The 16,390-nt window shown below is 48.9% G+C and overlaps 1 protein-coding gene across 1 annotated transcript in view; it reads left to right on the top strand.

The window, feature by feature from the left end:
* LOC139534704 (NACHT and WD repeat domain-containing protein 2) overlaps nucleotides 1-15,863 on the top strand; it is a 90,201-nt gene extending 74,338 nt beyond the window's left edge. Inside the window, exons 4-7 of the mRNA XM_071334087.1 lie at nucleotides 5,276-5,479; nucleotides 7,184-7,334; nucleotides 9,246-9,835; nucleotides 11,964-15,863. Coding sequence (XP_071190188.1) covers nucleotides 5,276-5,479; nucleotides 7,184-7,334; nucleotides 9,246-9,835; nucleotides 11,964-15,863 — 4,845 coding nt within the window. The remainder of the gene's footprint in view (nucleotides 1-5,275; nucleotides 5,480-7,183; nucleotides 7,335-9,245; nucleotides 9,836-11,963) is intronic.
* The last annotated feature ends 527 nt before the right edge of the window (nucleotides 15,864-16,390 follow it).

The following is a 16,390-nucleotide window of genomic DNA, read 5'->3' as shown; positions in this document are numbered from 1 at the left end:
GTTTCCCAACCCTGGTCCTCCAGTACCCCCAACAGTGTTTCTCAACCCTAGTCCTCCAGTACCCCCAACAGTGTTTCTCAACCCTGGTCCTCTGGGACCCCCAACAGTGTTTCCCAACCCTGGTCCTCCAGTACCCCCAACAGCCCAACCCTGGTCATCCAGTACCCCCAACAGCCCAACCCTGGTCCTCCAGTACCCCCAACAGCCCAACCCTGGTCCTCCAGTACCCCCAACAGTGTTTCCCAACCCAAGTCCTCCAGTACCCCCAACAGTGTTTCCCAACCCAAGTCCTCCAGGATCCCCAACAGTGTTTCCCAACCCTGGTCCTCCAGTACCCCCAACAGTGTTTCCCAACCCTAGTCCTCCAGTACCCCCAACAGTGTTTCCCAACCCTGGTCCTCCAGTACCCCCAACAGTGTTTCCCAACCCTGGTCCTCCAGTACCCCCAACAGTGTTTCCCAACCCTGGTCCTCCAGTACCCCCAACAGCCCAACCCTGGTCCTCCAGTACCCCCAACAGTGTTTCCCAACCCTGGTCCTCCAGTACCCCCAACAGTGTTTCCCAACCCTGGTCCTCCAGTACCCCCAACAGTGTTTCCCAACCCTGGTCCTCCAGTACCTTCAACAGTGTTTCCCAACCCTGGTCCTCCAGTACCCCCAACAGCCCAACCCTGGTCCTCCAGTACCCCCAACAGCCCAACCCTGGTCCTCCAGTACCCCCAACAGCCCAACCCTGGTCCTCCATTACCCCCAACAGCCCAACCCTGGTCCTCCAGTACCCCCAACAGCCCAACCCTGGTCCTCCAGTACCCCCAACAGCCCAACCCTGGTCCTCCAGTACCCCCAACAGCCCAACCCTGATCTGGAGGAAACCTGGCACCATCCCTACAGTGAAGCATGGTGGTGGGAGCATCATGCTGTGGGGATGTTTTTCAGCGGCAGGGACTGGGAGACTAGTCAGGATCAAGGCAAAGATGAACGGAGCAAAGTACAGAGAGATCCTTGATGAAAACCTGCTCCAGAGCACTCAGGACCTCAGACTGGGGCGAAGGTTCACCTTCCAACTGGACAACGACCCTAAGCACACAGCCAAGACAACACAGGAGTGGCTTTGGGGCAAGCCTCTGAATGTCCTTGAGTGGCCCAGCCAGAGCCCGGACTTGAAGCCAATCGCACCCTTCTGGAGAGACCTGAAAATAGCTGTGCAGCAACTCTCCCCATCCAACCTGACTGAGCTTGAGAGGATCTGCAGAGAAGAATGGGAGAAAATCCCCAAATACAGGTGTGCCAAGCTTGTAGCGTCATACCCAAGAAGACTCAAGGCTGTAATCACTGTCAAATGTGCTTCAACAAACTATTAAGTAAAGGGTCTGAATACTTTCCAAAGGCAGTGTATATAAGTGTGTAAAATATATATATATAAAATAATGATATAAATGGTTTCATGTGGAAACCCTCATATTAAATACCACATTCACTATGTTGATGGTTTATATTTATTTTGTTTGAAAGCTTTGTCCCTTAAAAAAAAAATCATCCTAATTAATTATTTAATATATTTGATGTGATAAGGCCACACAGAGGGCCAGAGATCATTACACACATCGGTGATAATCTGACACACCCAAAAAAGGCCACTAGATATATAGCCCCCTGTATATAGCCTCATTATTGTTATGTACTTTTCTTGTGTTACTTTTTGATTTTACATTTTTTTATCTTTAGTTTATTTCGTAAATATTTTCAGAACTCTATTTATTGAACTTCATTGTTGGTTAAGGGCTTGTAAGTAAGGATTTCACAGTTTCACACTAACCCTGTTGTGTTCGGTGCTGTAATGAACACAATGGGAGACAGAGAGCTGGTTTCAAGCGCAGGTGTTGTAAAGGACCACAGGAGGAGGCAGGTAGCCGGGTCCAGGGACAGGCAGAAGGTCATACACAGGAGGAGGCAGGTAGCCGGGTCCAGGGACAGGCAGAAGGTCATACACAGGAGGAGGCAGGTAGCCGGGTCCAGGGACAGGCAGAAGGTCATACACAGGAGGAGGCAGGTAGCCGGGTCCAGGGACAGGCAGAAGGTCACACACAGGAGGAGGCAGGTAGCCGGGTCCAGGGACAGGCAGAAGGTCATACACAGGAGGAGGCAGGTAGCCGGGTCCAGGGACAGGCAGAAGGTCACACACAGGAGGAGGCAGGTAGCCGGGTCCAGGGACAGGCAGAAGGTCATACACAGGAGGAGGCAGGTAGCCGGGTCCAGGGACAGGCAGAAGGTCATACACAGGAGGAGGCAGGTAGCCGGGTCCAGGGACAGGCAGAAGGTCACATACAGGAGGAGGCAGGTAGCCGGGTCCAGGGACAGGCAGAAGGTCACACACAGGAGGAGACAGGTAGCCGGGTCCAGGGACAGGCAGAAGGTCACACACAGGAGGAGGCAGGTAGCCGGGTCCAGGGACAGGCAGAAGGTCACACACAGGAGGAGGCAGGTAGCCGGGTCCAGGGACAGGCAGAAGGTCATACACAGGAGGAGGCAGGTAGCCGGGTCCAGGGACAGGCAGAAGGTCATACACAGGAGGAGGCAGGTAGCCGGGTCCAGGGACAGGCAGAAGGTCACACACAGGAGGAGGCAGGTAGCCGGGTCCAGGGACAGGCAGAAGGTCACACACAGGAGGAGGCAGGTAGCCGGGTCCAGGGACAGGCAGAAGGTCACACACAGGAGGAGGCAGGTAGCCGGGTCCAGGGACAGGCAGAAGGTCACACACAGGAGGAGGCAGGTAGCCGGGTCCAGGGACAGGCAGAAGGTCACACACAGGAGGAGGCAGGTAGCCGGGTCCAGGGACAGGCAGAAGGTCACACACAGGAGGAGGCAGGTAGCCGGGTCCAGGGACAGGCAGAAGGTCATACACAGGAGGAGGCAGGTAGCCGGGTCCAGAGACAGGCAGAAGGTCATACACAGGAGGAGGCAGGTAGCCGGGTCCAGGGACAGGCAGAAGGTCATACACAGGGAGTCCAAAAAGGAAACAGTACAGGCAGGGAAAAGGCTAAGAACGTTGTCCGGGAAATCAGACAATAGGTTGATAACAGGAAATCTGATAGGCTAAAGTACAGGCAGGGAATAGGCAAAAGGCGTTGTTAGTGAGGCAGGCCAAAACTATCATACACAGGAGGATTAGATTACAGGACAAACAGAGCTCCGACTAGACGTGTGTCACAGAGCAAACAATACACCACAATCATGCAGTGCAACGAACTGAATTAAATAGTGTGTGATAATGAAATACAGGTGTGTGAATAGGTGATCAGAATTCAGGTGATTGGGATCTGAAGAGTGAGCTGCGTTCAGGGGATCTACGTGTTTGAGAGTGTGAGATGGAAGCAGACGTTACAGGTGCATGTGACAAATAACATTTGATTTGATTTGTTTGGAAATGTTTTGAAAGATACCAAAATTCTGGTAGTTACTGGTAAAATTCCAAAGTTTTGAGTAATATCCCCTCCCTTTGCGACCCTAGTTTTGAGTGAGAAGATAATTAGTTAGTGCAGATTATTTCAGCGTGGTAGACAGATGTGATTAAAATACTATTATTCTATCAAGCATGTGTGAGTGGTTGGGTTTTATATAATTTTGTATCCCTGGCCAAATTATTATAGGGAGAGAGTGGTGATGATGCTGGTGTCACTGTTCAAGATGATAATGATGAAGATTATAGCATTCCTGACAACAACCTTTAACCTCATCTCATATGTGCATACATTGTCAGTTCCATTGTTCCATGTGGCGACGACAGCGGAGGCTGCTGAGGGGATGGCAGCTCATAATAATGGCTGGAATGGAGTGTCATGGAATGTTTGATACTGTTTGATCTAGAGGTGAAAGAAACACACACCTGTTTAGGAGAGGTGCTGGCTAGCAGAGTAGAACACCTGTTTAGGAGAGGTGCTGGCTAGCAGAGTAGAACACCTGTTTAGGAGAGGTGCTGGCTAGCAGAGTAGAACACCTGGTTAGGAGAGGTGCTGGCTAGCAGAGTAGAACACCTGTTTATTAGAGGTGCTGGCTAGCAGAGTAGAACACCTGTTTAGGAGAGTTGCTGGCTAGCAGAGTAGAACACCTGTTTAGGAGAGGTGCTGGCTAGCAGAGTAGAACACCTGTTTAGGAGAGGTGCTGGCTAGCAGAGTAGAACACCTGTTTAGGAGAGGTGCTGGCTAGCAGAGTAGAACACCTGTTTAGGAGAGGTGCTGGCTAGCGGAGTAGAACACCTGTTTAGGAGAGGTGCTGGCTAGCAGAGTAGAACACCTGTTTAGGAGAGGTGCTGGCTAGCAGAGTAGAACACCTGTTTAGGAGAGGTGCTGGCTAGCGGAGTAGAACACCTGTTTAGGAGAGGTGCTGGCTAGCGGAGTAGAACACCTGTTTAGGAGAGGTGCTGGCTAGCAGAGTAGAACACCTGTTTAGGAGAGGTGCTGGCTAGCGGAGTAGAACACCTGTTTAGGAGAGGTGCTGGCTAGCAGAGTAGAACACCTGTTTAGGAGAGGTGCTGGCTAGCAGAGTAGAACACCTGTTTAGGAGAGGTGCTGGCTAGCAGAGTAGAACACCTGTTTAGGAGAGGTGCTGGCTAGTGATGTAGAAAACTTGAGCCTCACACTCTAGGAGCTCAGATGCAATAATTTAATAACCTAATCTGTCTTCATCAGGTTATGATACCGTTTGATACCATTCCATTCACTCCACTCCGGGCATTATTAATGAGCCGTCCTCCCCTCAGCAGCCTCCACTGACCGTAGAACCGACCCACACTCCCGTTATTTTCATTACGTTCCATTGATGTCCATTCAAAGCAACCACCCACACACTGAGAGGGAACACAGACCAATTAAAACAATACAACCCTCATAGACTCAGCACACCACTCACTCTGCCTCGGTGTGTGTGTGTGTGTGTGTGTGTGTGTGTGTGTGTGTGTGTGTGTGTGTGTGTGTGTGCGTGTGTGCGTGCGTGCGTGCGTGTGCGTGCGTGTGTGCGTGCGTGCGTGTGTGTGTGTGTACACCCACGTGCCTGGCAGATAGCAGCCCGGGTAAACAGGAACAGGAAACAAATGAAAGGCTGTCGTAAGCACTTCAATGAGCACTTTAATGTGAAAATCATAAATTGCCTCAAAGATCCTCCAAGACTGAGAGCAACTAGAAACCTTGAAAACCAATAATCATAGAAAGTCAAGCGATGATGATGATGATGATGATGATGACCCTTCTACCTCTCTCTGTCTTTCTTTCTTCCCCCCCCAGGGGCTGGTGGGAGAGAAGTATGGCAGTATCCGCGTGCCGGGGGAGGTGGAAGCTCCAGAGTTTGAGATGATCCTGGACGCTGCGGTGGAGGCGGGGCTAGACACGCACATCCTGGAGGAGTGGTACTGTCGAGACGAGAACTCCGTGCCGCCGGCCTACTACCTCAAACCCAAAGCCCAGATGTTGAAGAACTACCAGAACTCAGTAAGATCTGAAACCTTCTGCCTCAAAAAAAACCTACAGAACATATGCTCAGACCCAGTTGTTCTGGAATGGCCGTCGGCCAGGTTCTCTTGCAGTGGAGGCTGGTGGGAGGAGCTATAGGAGAACAGTCTCATCGTAATGGCAGGAAGGAAAGACACGGAACGGAGTCAAACGTGGTTTCCCATGTGTGTGATGTGTTTGATACCATTCCACTGTCCTCCTATAGCTCCTCCCACCAGCCTCCACTGTTCTCTCGGATCATATGGAAAAAGACTGAGTAGGTCGGTCTCAGTGAGACTAGCCCAAGATACTGAAACATCCATATTCAGTCGACGTTATTATCCAGAGCGACTTACAGTTCGTGCATTCATCTTATTAAGATAGCTAGGTGGGACAACCACATCAGTAAAGTCAGCGAAATTAAAAAATATGGACAGACAAATTGGGCTTTACAATCATTTACAAAAAGACTTGGAAATCTATTTCAAATTACAGAAAATAAAACGACAGTAAGGATCTTTAGTGTCAATATCAGTGTTCAGTATCATATTTACATTGGAAAAGGGAGCTTTTCTGCTCTGTTTTAGTCAAACTGTTATGCTTGGATGCATGCCCTTCACATTCACAAAAAGGGCTTTTTTAAAGCACTCGTAATATTGGCCAGTAAAAGTCACCTGGAAACAGCTCTCTCAAAACGTCTGGACATCAAGTTGCTTCTCCCGTTAGAATGTGTTGTTCTGGTGGAAAGTTCTAGTGGAAAGTGTGAGACCTATAAAGATTCACCTTGCGTTTTCTTAAAAGCTTTGTAAATCTTACTGTGAGTCGGCACTAAGCAGTAAACATATCTGCAGCTCTCCGTGCAGCTGTCGCAGTCCCCATATAACTACAGTGCTAGGCTAGTTAGTTGAGTTAAGCATTATAAATACACTGTAACGGGTAGCTGAATGTTTGTGCGTGCCTGTGTGACGGTCACCTTGTCACTACAGTACTAGCTTTTAGCATGTTTGGCTAGCTGAACATTTAGCGCTTGTGTCACTCAATGCGGCTCTTCCTCTTGGTTGGAGGTTTGATGGAGGAAAACAGCACAGTTGGCATCCTGGAACCTTCTCTCGTGAATCTCATTAACTTCCTGTCTCCAGCACAGGAGGTTGGTGGCACCTTAATTGGGGAGGACGGGCTCGTGGTAATGACTGGAGGCGGAATCAGTGGAACGGTATCAAATACATCAAACACATGGTTTCTATGGTTTCTATGGTGTTTGATGCCGTTCCATTCGCTCCGTTCCAGCCATTATTATGAGCCGTCCTCCCCTCACCAGCCTCCACTGCTCTCCAAGGATATCTACTGTAGTTCTATTGGTATCAGCAGATATAGACGTTCTCTATATGTCTGTGTGGTCCAGTCAGGTTGTGGAGACGATGCACTATATTGCATCGATTTGTCGATTTGTCGAAACTTCAACAGTTTCTACCATTTACCAACTTATCTATAAGTTCCTTCCTTTTTCCCTTGTCAAAAAAAGAGCTGTATACAGTAGGTCTCTGGCTTTGTTAAGACTGCCGTCTGAAAATCAAAAGCATACCAATCGAGCTAGTTACTTATTGTTTAATCTACTCTATATGTTCCAACAACAACAACAAAAAGCTGAACTGTGCATCAATTCCAACATTAAAAAACCTCCCTTTATCTCCCTGTCTTCTACAGATGGAGTCGAGCAGTGCAGCCAAGCTGAAGAACGACAAGGCGTGGAGGAACGTGTCTGGGGAGATCAAGGGGATCTTCCGTAGGTCTGTCCTGCAGCTCCAGGAGAAGGGCACCATGAAGCCACCTCAGGCCAAGAAATTCCTCTGCTCTGGTATGAAGGCTACTCCTGTCCCCTTCTTCTTCTCCTTTCTCCTGTCCCCTTCTTCTTCTTCTTCTTCTTCTTCTTCTTCTTCTTCTCCTTCTTCTTCTTCTTCTCATTCTTCTCCTTCTTCTTCTTCTTCTCCTTCTTCTTCTTCTTCTTCTTCTTCTTCTTCTTCTCCTTCTTCTTCTTCTTCTTCTTCTTCTTCTTCTCCTTCTTCTTCTTCTTCTTCTTCTTCTTCTTCTTCTCCTTCTTCTTCTTCTTCTCATTCTTCTTCTTCTTCTTCTTCTTCTTCTTCTTCTTCTTCTTCTTCTTCTTCTTCTTCTTCTTCTTCTTCTCCTTCTTCTTCTTCTTCTTCTTCTTCTTCTTCTCCTTCTTCTTCTTCTTCTTCTTCTCCTTCTTCTTCTTCTTCTTCTTCTTCTTCTTCTTCTTCTTCTATGGTGTTATACCATCAAACTCAGTATAGTATATTGTGTTATTTAGTGTTGTGGCGTTTTCTTGTTTTACTGAGCTATATTGTACAACCAAGATATGTGTGTGTGTTCATTTGACCTCCTAAAACATTTAACTGGGGAAGGCTTTAGTTAAATATAGTTATTATGATGATTTTGTGGTAGCAATCCGTTTTCCTCATGAGCCAATGTACCATCAGAGAGTTTCTACAGATACGGAACACGGAGATAAACCGACACATGCAGACTAGATATAGCCCCTTTAAAAAAAATATCTCTCTGTGTTTACAATTTAAAGTAGGTCTGCCCTAGAGGGCTCCAAAAGTGTTCCAAATTGGGTCTAATTACACCAAAAGTCACTCCATTTTGGGTGAATGTAATCATCACTGATTGAATTGGACACTATCACCCTTTTTGAGGGTGAAAGAGAAAGTTAGTATATTCCCTGTGTCTGCAAGGTGTTTCTCTGGCATATCTCTGTAGCCTTTCTAGGCTGATGTACCTTGCAAAAATGTTTGTTGAGTTTTGTGGGACATTGGTATCATGGGTGACCACTGTGGTTTCTTTTGTAGGCTAGGTGTTTGTACTAGAAGAATGATAGAATACTAGTATACTACTAGTATACTACTAGTATACTACTACTAGTGTACTAGTAGAATGATGCAGCAACAGCCTGTTTTATAATGAATATAGAGAGAGTTTTGGGGATTGTCTCTAACTATGTTCCCCTTGCTGAGCCATATATACGCTGTGGACAAATTCACAAATTCACACAAAGTCATTTTACTTGATTACCATGCGGATTTCTATGTGTGATTTGTTCAAAGGCATAGCCAGTGCTTATGTGTACTGGGGGGGAAAAACATTCAGTATGCCAGTTAATTGACTATTCCGAGCTTCAAACAGCATTTATCTCCCCCTTCTTTTCCCTCTGGCTTTTCTAACCGTCTCTTCTATAGCACGCTGCAGTGTGGGCGATACTACACGGGAGATGCTGGCAAAGTTTCAGTAGAACTGTCTCTTTGAGGAGGAGAGAGGGGGGGGGGGGGTGGCTGTGATAAGGCTGCAATGCTGGTTATGTGATTGTATCAACCGTCTTTCTCCTCAAACAAGGCTTAGGGGAAACATATCTAATCGCAGACTAAAGGCAGGCTAAAAAAGACTGCCAGAATCTGTGTGGCTTTACTTAAAGACTCGCAAATCTCCCAAGTCTGTTTTGAAGACAAGCTTAGGAGCTCACAACAGAACACAGTGCTAGCCTTTTTCAAGCTACTTAGAAAAGTAGTAGGCCTGTACTGTGGGTTCAGAAACAATAACGCATATAACTTTGAACAATAGTAAGACTCCAAATCACGTGTGGATTAGCCTAACTCCTCAGAAATATTATATAGCAAGTTTCTTCAAGGACAAAAATGTTTCTAACTTTGAATTGATTGTTTGTTTGTTTTTTGTTTTTCTCCCGTTTTTTCAGCCTTGGAGGATGAACTGGACTTCGCCTTGGGCAAACAAACGCCAGCCTTCCTCAAGAAGTGTGTCTGCTACATCCGCAAGATCTCCAACTTCGACCGGCACGCCAAACTCCCGGAGATGGCCAAGTACATGGACATCGTCGTCGCCGAGGACCGCGTCATGCGTAACCAGGAAGCCTACGAACGTCTTTTAAAAGTGCGAGACGAGTTTATCCCCACTGTGGTGGCCTCGTCCAACCTCCGCGTCTACTCCTCGGTGACGCACTGCGACATGAAACTAGGCTACTCCCAGGAAGTGGAGAGCCACTACGTGGAAGGCTTGTGTAAACAGTTCTACGAGGATATGGTGGACATCATCCAGGCCACGGTCCAGCAGAACTTTGACACAGAGACCGACCCCCTGTACGACGAGATCCTTCAGCACCTCTCCCTGTGTAAGAACTTCTCGGCCTTCTACGATTATAAGAGCGAGACGCTGGACCTGGTGCAGGAGTATCTGCTGCCGTCTACAGGGAGTAGGATGAGCCCCCTGGTGGTCTACGGTGGGCCCTGCACGGGGAAGACACTGCTGCTGGCCGAGGTGGCCAAACAGGTGATTGACTGTACTGTTGAGGGGGGGGGGACTTTTAGGTCTTAATGGGACTTCCTGGGACTTCCTGGTTTAGATGTTGCAATAATAAATGAAAGGCTTTATCAATCACAACAGGCATTTGTGTGAGAGATAATGTACATTTTGGGGTCTATCTGTGTTCGTCTGCTCGAGTGCGTCTGTCTGTAAGAGTACGCAAGGGTGTCGATTTGCTCGTTACGCGTGCATTATCCAGCTGTGTTAGTTTGCTGCATGTAAGTCCATCCATCAACTATGCACTTGTGCCTATCTTTGTGTGTGTGTGTGTGTGTGTGTGTGTGTGTGTGTGTGTGTGTGTGTGTGTGTGTGTGTGTGTGTGTGTGTGTGTGTGTGTGTGTGTGTGTGTGTGTGTGTGTGTGTGTGTGTGTGTGTGTGTGTGTGTGTGTGTGTGTGTGTGTGTGTGTGTGTGTGTGTGTTGGTCAGGTCAGGTCACTGTTCACTTACTGGGCCGTCTGTTTGCCCAGGTCATGTTAGGGTCATGTTGCAAGGGAGCCCACACAGTGCAGTCACCCGATGCCGCTCTACCCTGCTTCTTGACCTTTATAATAGATTCCTTCACCTCTAGTATATCACAGTTGACAGTTCATTTATCACAGGTGAAATAGATTGCTCAGAGTTGTCACATAGAACAGAATGCTAGATATAGTAGATATAAAAGCATTTTTCTTTATTTGCTTCTACCTGCTGCTTCTGTGGGGGGAGGGAGGGAGGGAGGGAGGGAGGGAGGGAGGGAGGGAGGGAGGGAGGGAGGGAGGGAGGGAGGGAGGGAGGGATCTGTTGACAGCCTGTCGACCAGAGCAGACTGTCACAGACTGTCACAGATTTTAGTCGCTAACTCTATATCCATCATGATGAGCTCTGAGACCTGGTCTCCTTGGAGTTGGCACATAGATATTTAGTGTGACATTTACGGTCAGAAATGAGGCCCCTGGATTCTACGTGCCATGCGTGTCACGTACAATAGAATCCACACAGTCCCAGTCCCACATGTAGACACACACACCCGCACTAACACACACACACACCCGCACTAACACACACACACACCCACACTAACACACATACACACACACACACTGCTATAGTCTAGGAAGGATTCTAGGAATCACAGCAGGGGGCCTTGGTGAATTATTGAATGAAACTATAAATATGTATGAAACAAGGGAAACAGGGAGCAACACTGATTCATGAAATATTTCTCATGTTGGGAAAGTCATTGGATACTTCTATCTCAGCCTGCATGGCTGCCAGTTCGTTTCTGCACTCATGCCAACTCCTTGTAGAATTCTCGTGCAAAACATGATTTGACTTGACAATGAAGTAGACTAAAGCACAAACAGATCTGGGATCAGGCATTGTTAGACTCACATATCTGAGATATGCACTGGGCACCTGACTGGCCAGTCCTCCTCAGATCTGGGATCAGGCTACGTCTATCTAACTCTTGAAAATGTTTACATTTTCGCTTGTTGTTTTTCTGTTTACCTCATGGCCTTGGCGAGGAGAGGACAGCTTAAAATGTTCACAGGATCTCTTGAATAATGTATCAACTCTACAAACTGAGTTCACATTCATGCGGTTTTATTTGTAAAGTATATGTCCCCAGGAGACAGAATACCTGGTATTGAAACAGACCTCTGTCCTCTGTACACTGCTCTAACCTTGGCATCACATCACGCCCAGTGCTTTCCGAATAGCCATTCTAGCTCCTTCCACTTTAGTAGAGCTTTATGTTGTCTTCTGTAAGTCACACAGAGTAAATATGGATTGGGTAAAAATGATTGCAAAAAGCTAGCGCAAATTAGAAATTACATAATAACACAAAATGAACGACAAAACTATATATATAATTTTTTTCACCAAGCTTTTTCAGTTTTGATAACCCTTCCCTTACAGTGGAACGCGCTTTGAGAGGCTTTGAAGCTTTGAAAACTGTTTTATAAATGCAATCCGTTATTGAACACATGGCCTTGTATGTTTCCTCTCTATGAGTTGTGTATTACGCATCTCTTCACAGAGCTCCTTCATGTAAGACAACTATCCTTGAAAAAAGTGACTAAATCTCTTTTCTCTCTCTCTTTGTCGTTTCCAGGCCTACACGTGGCTCCAGACGGAGATGGGCCCCGAGACAGACCCGGTGGTCATCGTCCGCTTCGTGGGCTCCTCAGAGTTTGCCACAAACCTGCGCACCCTCCTCCAGAGCATCTGCGAGCAGATCGCCATTAACTACCGCTGCCTCATCCACTTCCTGCCCAACAAGATCCAGGAGATGACGGAGCTGCTAGTCAACCTCCTGGGGGAGTCCTCCTTCCAACGGCCCCTGGTCATCATCCTGGATGCGCTGGAGCAGCTCTCAGAGGCCGACGAGGCCCGCAAGCTGTGGTGGCTTCCCGCCCACCTGCCTCGCACTGTCCGCATCGTTGTCTCAACATTACCCAACAAGCACGGAATCCTCCAAAAGCTCCGCTGTTTGATCCATGATGAAGGACGCTACGTAGAGCTGGTGCAGCGTGACCGTAAGACCTGTAGTCAAACACTGAAGCAGCAGCTGCTGGGGTTGAAGAGGAAGGTGACCTCGGGACAGCAGATCTATGTCAATGAAGCGCTGGCCAAGTGCACGCTACCCATGTTCGTCAACCTCGTCTACCGGGAGGTGGTACACTGGCGCTCGCACAAGGACGTGGACGACCGTTCGCTGTGCTCCACCGTGCACGAGAGCATTGAGCAGCTCTTCTACTCGGTGGAGAACAAGCTGGGGCAGCGGTTCGTGTTCAGGGCGCTGGGATACATTACCATGGCCAAGGCGGGCTTAACGGAGGTAGAGCTGGAGGATATTTTGTCACTGGATAACAGTGTGCTGGGAGATATCATGGTCAGTTCAAATCTAAAAAACCCGCTGAGGATCTCCTATGACCTGGTGGCGAGGTTGAAAGAGGAACTGGAGGGGTACCTGGTGGAGAGGCAGGTGAGAAACGTTACCCTGATGGTGTGGGCCAATAGACATCTGCACCTCATCGCCCAGAAGCTGTATCTTAGCAATGAGGAGGACGTGCACCAGATGCACAGCCTCCTGGCCGAGTACTTCCTGGGGGCGTGGTCGGGCGGCAGGAAAAAGATCTTCCACTGCGACAACAACCACTTTGCCTCGCTCAACATCTCCCAACACAAGAACCCCCACCCCCAGCAGCCGTCCCACAAAGAAGCATCCGCCGAGAAGTACTCCTACGACAGGCAGACCCCTGAGCAGCCCTGGGTGTTCCAGTGCAACCTCCTCGAGCCTGACATCTTCTTCGTCAACCACAGGAAGATGACAGAGCTCCTCTACCACCTGACTCGGAGTGGCCGCACGGACGACCTCATGTACGGGGTCATCATGAACTTCAGTTGGCTTTACACCATGATCAAGATAGGGCAGTTTGAGAAGGCGCTGACCGACATCGACGTAGCTTACAGCTACTCCCAGGAGAAAGAGCTCAAGTTCTTGGCCGCCACGCTGCGCAGCATCAAGGTCAAAGTGATGAAAAACCCGGCGTCCCTGTCTGCAGAGCTGCAGCAGAGGCTCCTCCCCGTGGTAACCTCCCTACCAAAGCTTCGACACCTCCTCCTGGAGTGCGACAAGGACGGCCCCAAGTACTGCTCCATCGTGCCCCTCCACTCCTCCATGGACGTCACCTACAGCCCTGAAAGGCTGCCGCTGTGCTCCAGCTACATGCAGATAGTGGAGATCCTGCCCACCCTAGCCCCCAACATTGTCCTCGTGGCCCTGGACGACGGGTCCGTCAGCACATGGGACGTGGAGAGCAGGCAGCTCCTCCGGCAGATAGACACGGCCCGCTCGGTTGTCTTGGGGATCAGACTAACAAGCGATGAGAAGTACCTGGTCGTGGCAACCACCAAGAATACGCTGCTCATTTATGACAACCATAAGTCCTGCCTGCTGTCCGAAGTAGACATCAAGGGCTCTAAGCACTGTGGTATCACGGGAGGGGTGGCTTTCATCAACGGATTCACACTGGCCAGCCATCATGCCTTGGCCTGGCTAGAGGCCAGTAAAGACGTTAATGTGATCGATCTGCTCTACGGCTGGCCCCTCTACCAGTTCCACTGCTGGTACGAGGTCACCTGCGTCCAATGCTCCCCGGATGGAATGTATGCCTTCTGTGGTCAGTATCTCAACACCACGTCCATCTTCCATCTGGGCACCGGGGACAAACTAGCCACGGTCACGTCCGAGTTTTCCGGGGGATTCGTCAAGTCCATCTTGGTCCTGGACACTATTCACCAGATGGTGATGATCGATAATGAGGGGAGCCTGTCGGTGTGGAACACCAAAGAGATCACCAACCCCAGACTGATGGAAGATTACGACTGCCGGGGGGACGAGAGCGAGGTGGTGGGCATTGAGCTGTCAGAGGACCAGCGCTCCATCCTCATCTGCAAAGACAAGAGCATCGAGGTCCTGGACACCAAATTGTGGAAGATGGCAGAGAAGTTCAAGGCCAAGCGCGCTGAGCGTTTCGTGGCAGCAGTCCTCTCCAAAAATGGCCAAAGTATCGTGGCCTCCATGGAGAACACGTCGTCCATATTTGTGTGGAGGAGGGACAGCGGGCAGTGCATGGCCAGTCTGATTGAGATCTCTGGGGCCATCATTAAACTCATCAAGTCCACCCACCACAACCTGCTCCTGTCTGTTGCCAGCAGTGGAGTGCTATCTGTCTGGGACATTGACATCATCACCGCCATGTCCAACATCGACAAAACAGGTAAGAGGATCCAGAGTTTACAGCTTTCTGGAAGGGAAGACTTTGTGTTCACCATGGATGGCTCCGAAGCCATCCACAAGTGGAACTTCAGCACGGGCTTCATCGAGACTGTCTTCAAGCACGAGGGCTTGGTGGAGAACTGTGTCCTGACCTCCTCCGGGGATCTCATGGTGACGTCGGATGACAAGTGCAGCCAGTACATCTGGCACACGGCCACTGGCGAAAACATTTTCCGCATCAACGGACAGAAGATATCCCAGCTCCTGATGACCCACAACGACCAGTTTGTGGTGTCCCTCTGCGAACAAAACTGCTCCCGAGTCTGGAGGCTGGCCACCGGACACAAAGTGTGCAACATACTGGTGACCCTCCAGAACGCACTGATCACCACCGCAAACACCTTCCTAGTGGGAACTACTAAAAACAAGCTGCTCGCTGTCAGCCTCTGGTCAGGCAGTATTTCTAAGAAGTTTGTCTGTGACGACGGCATTAGCATTGTCAACTTCAAGCTTATTCCCGACTGCCCTGACTTCGTGGTCTTCATTACATCGACAGAGACTGTGTTTATATGGAGCGTGGCGGACGAGTCAGTCTGCAGACGCGTCCAGCTGCCTACTAACTTCCTCAAAAACCTGGAAGACTTCCAGATTTCACCAAATGGGAAACTGGGTATTGTCTCCAAGGGCGACGAGAACATTAACGTGTTGGACCTTCACAGCGGAAAGCTGAGGCTTGTTCACGCCGCCGGTATCATCTGGCGGCAGAAGCTGTCCAGGGACGGGCGCTACCTGGTCTACATCTGCTTCCGGAACTGCGATGAAGATGACGAAGCGGGTGTAGTGTCCAACCTGATCGTGATGCGTCTGGCAGATGGAAAGAGCATCGGAACATGCTCCCTCTACAAGACGCCCACCTTCCTCTGCCTGTCCCAGCGGGCACTCAACATCATCATCGGCTTCGAGGACGGCAGCATCAGCACATACACGGTGGTGGACCGCGTGGATGCCGCACTCAAGATCAAGATTGCCACGTCCAACAGCCGGCAGATCGTCAACAACGCCTCGCAGAAGGTAAGGCCCAAGTGCGGCAACCACACCTTCAAGACCATCGCCGACTGCGTGTGGAGGGAGTCCACTGAGGTCTTCTCCAGGGATAGCCCCATCAATGTCTCTGACTCAGGGGAGCCAGAGACCACCACTCCCACCAAAAAGAGTGAACTGTTGCAATGAAGGGGGTGGGGGGGGGGGGGGGGGGGGTTACAGTTGACCCTTGTTTACAGCCACCTGATTCAGCTGCAGATGTCCTCTGTGTAGTTTACTATATGCTGGCTGCTACTATAACGCTGCACTCAAGTCATGTATTACTACAACCTATATGGTGTTAGATTATTCATTTTCTTCACACGATGACTGTTAGAATCCAAGTCGTTTTTTATGGTTTTAATTTTATTTTATATATGTTATAAAATATATTTAATGTATTGGTTTGACATAATTTTTTTCCTTTTTCATTTGAAGAACAATGTCGATATTTACATTTCTCCGTTTTACATTTCCAAAGTAATTTCGGGTTAGCTTTACCAATTTTCTTTGTACGTGTGTTACTTTCTTTGCGTTGTGCATATTAAGCCATAATGTCGTTGTTAAGAAATGTGTATTTATTTATGTTTAATTAAATCATACGTACTGAACATTAAACTATATACACCACCGTTCAAAAGCATGGGGTCGCTTCGAAATGTCCTTGTTTTTGAAAG

The sequence above is a fragment of the Salvelinus alpinus genome, chromosome 11 (assembly GCF_045679555.1).
Source record: "Salvelinus alpinus chromosome 11, SLU_Salpinus.1, whole genome shotgun sequence".
Classification (NCBI taxonomy): domain Eukaryota; kingdom Metazoa; phylum Chordata; class Actinopteri; order Salmoniformes; family Salmonidae; genus Salvelinus; species Salvelinus alpinus.
This window is presented reverse-complemented; position numbering and strand designations above follow the sequence as displayed.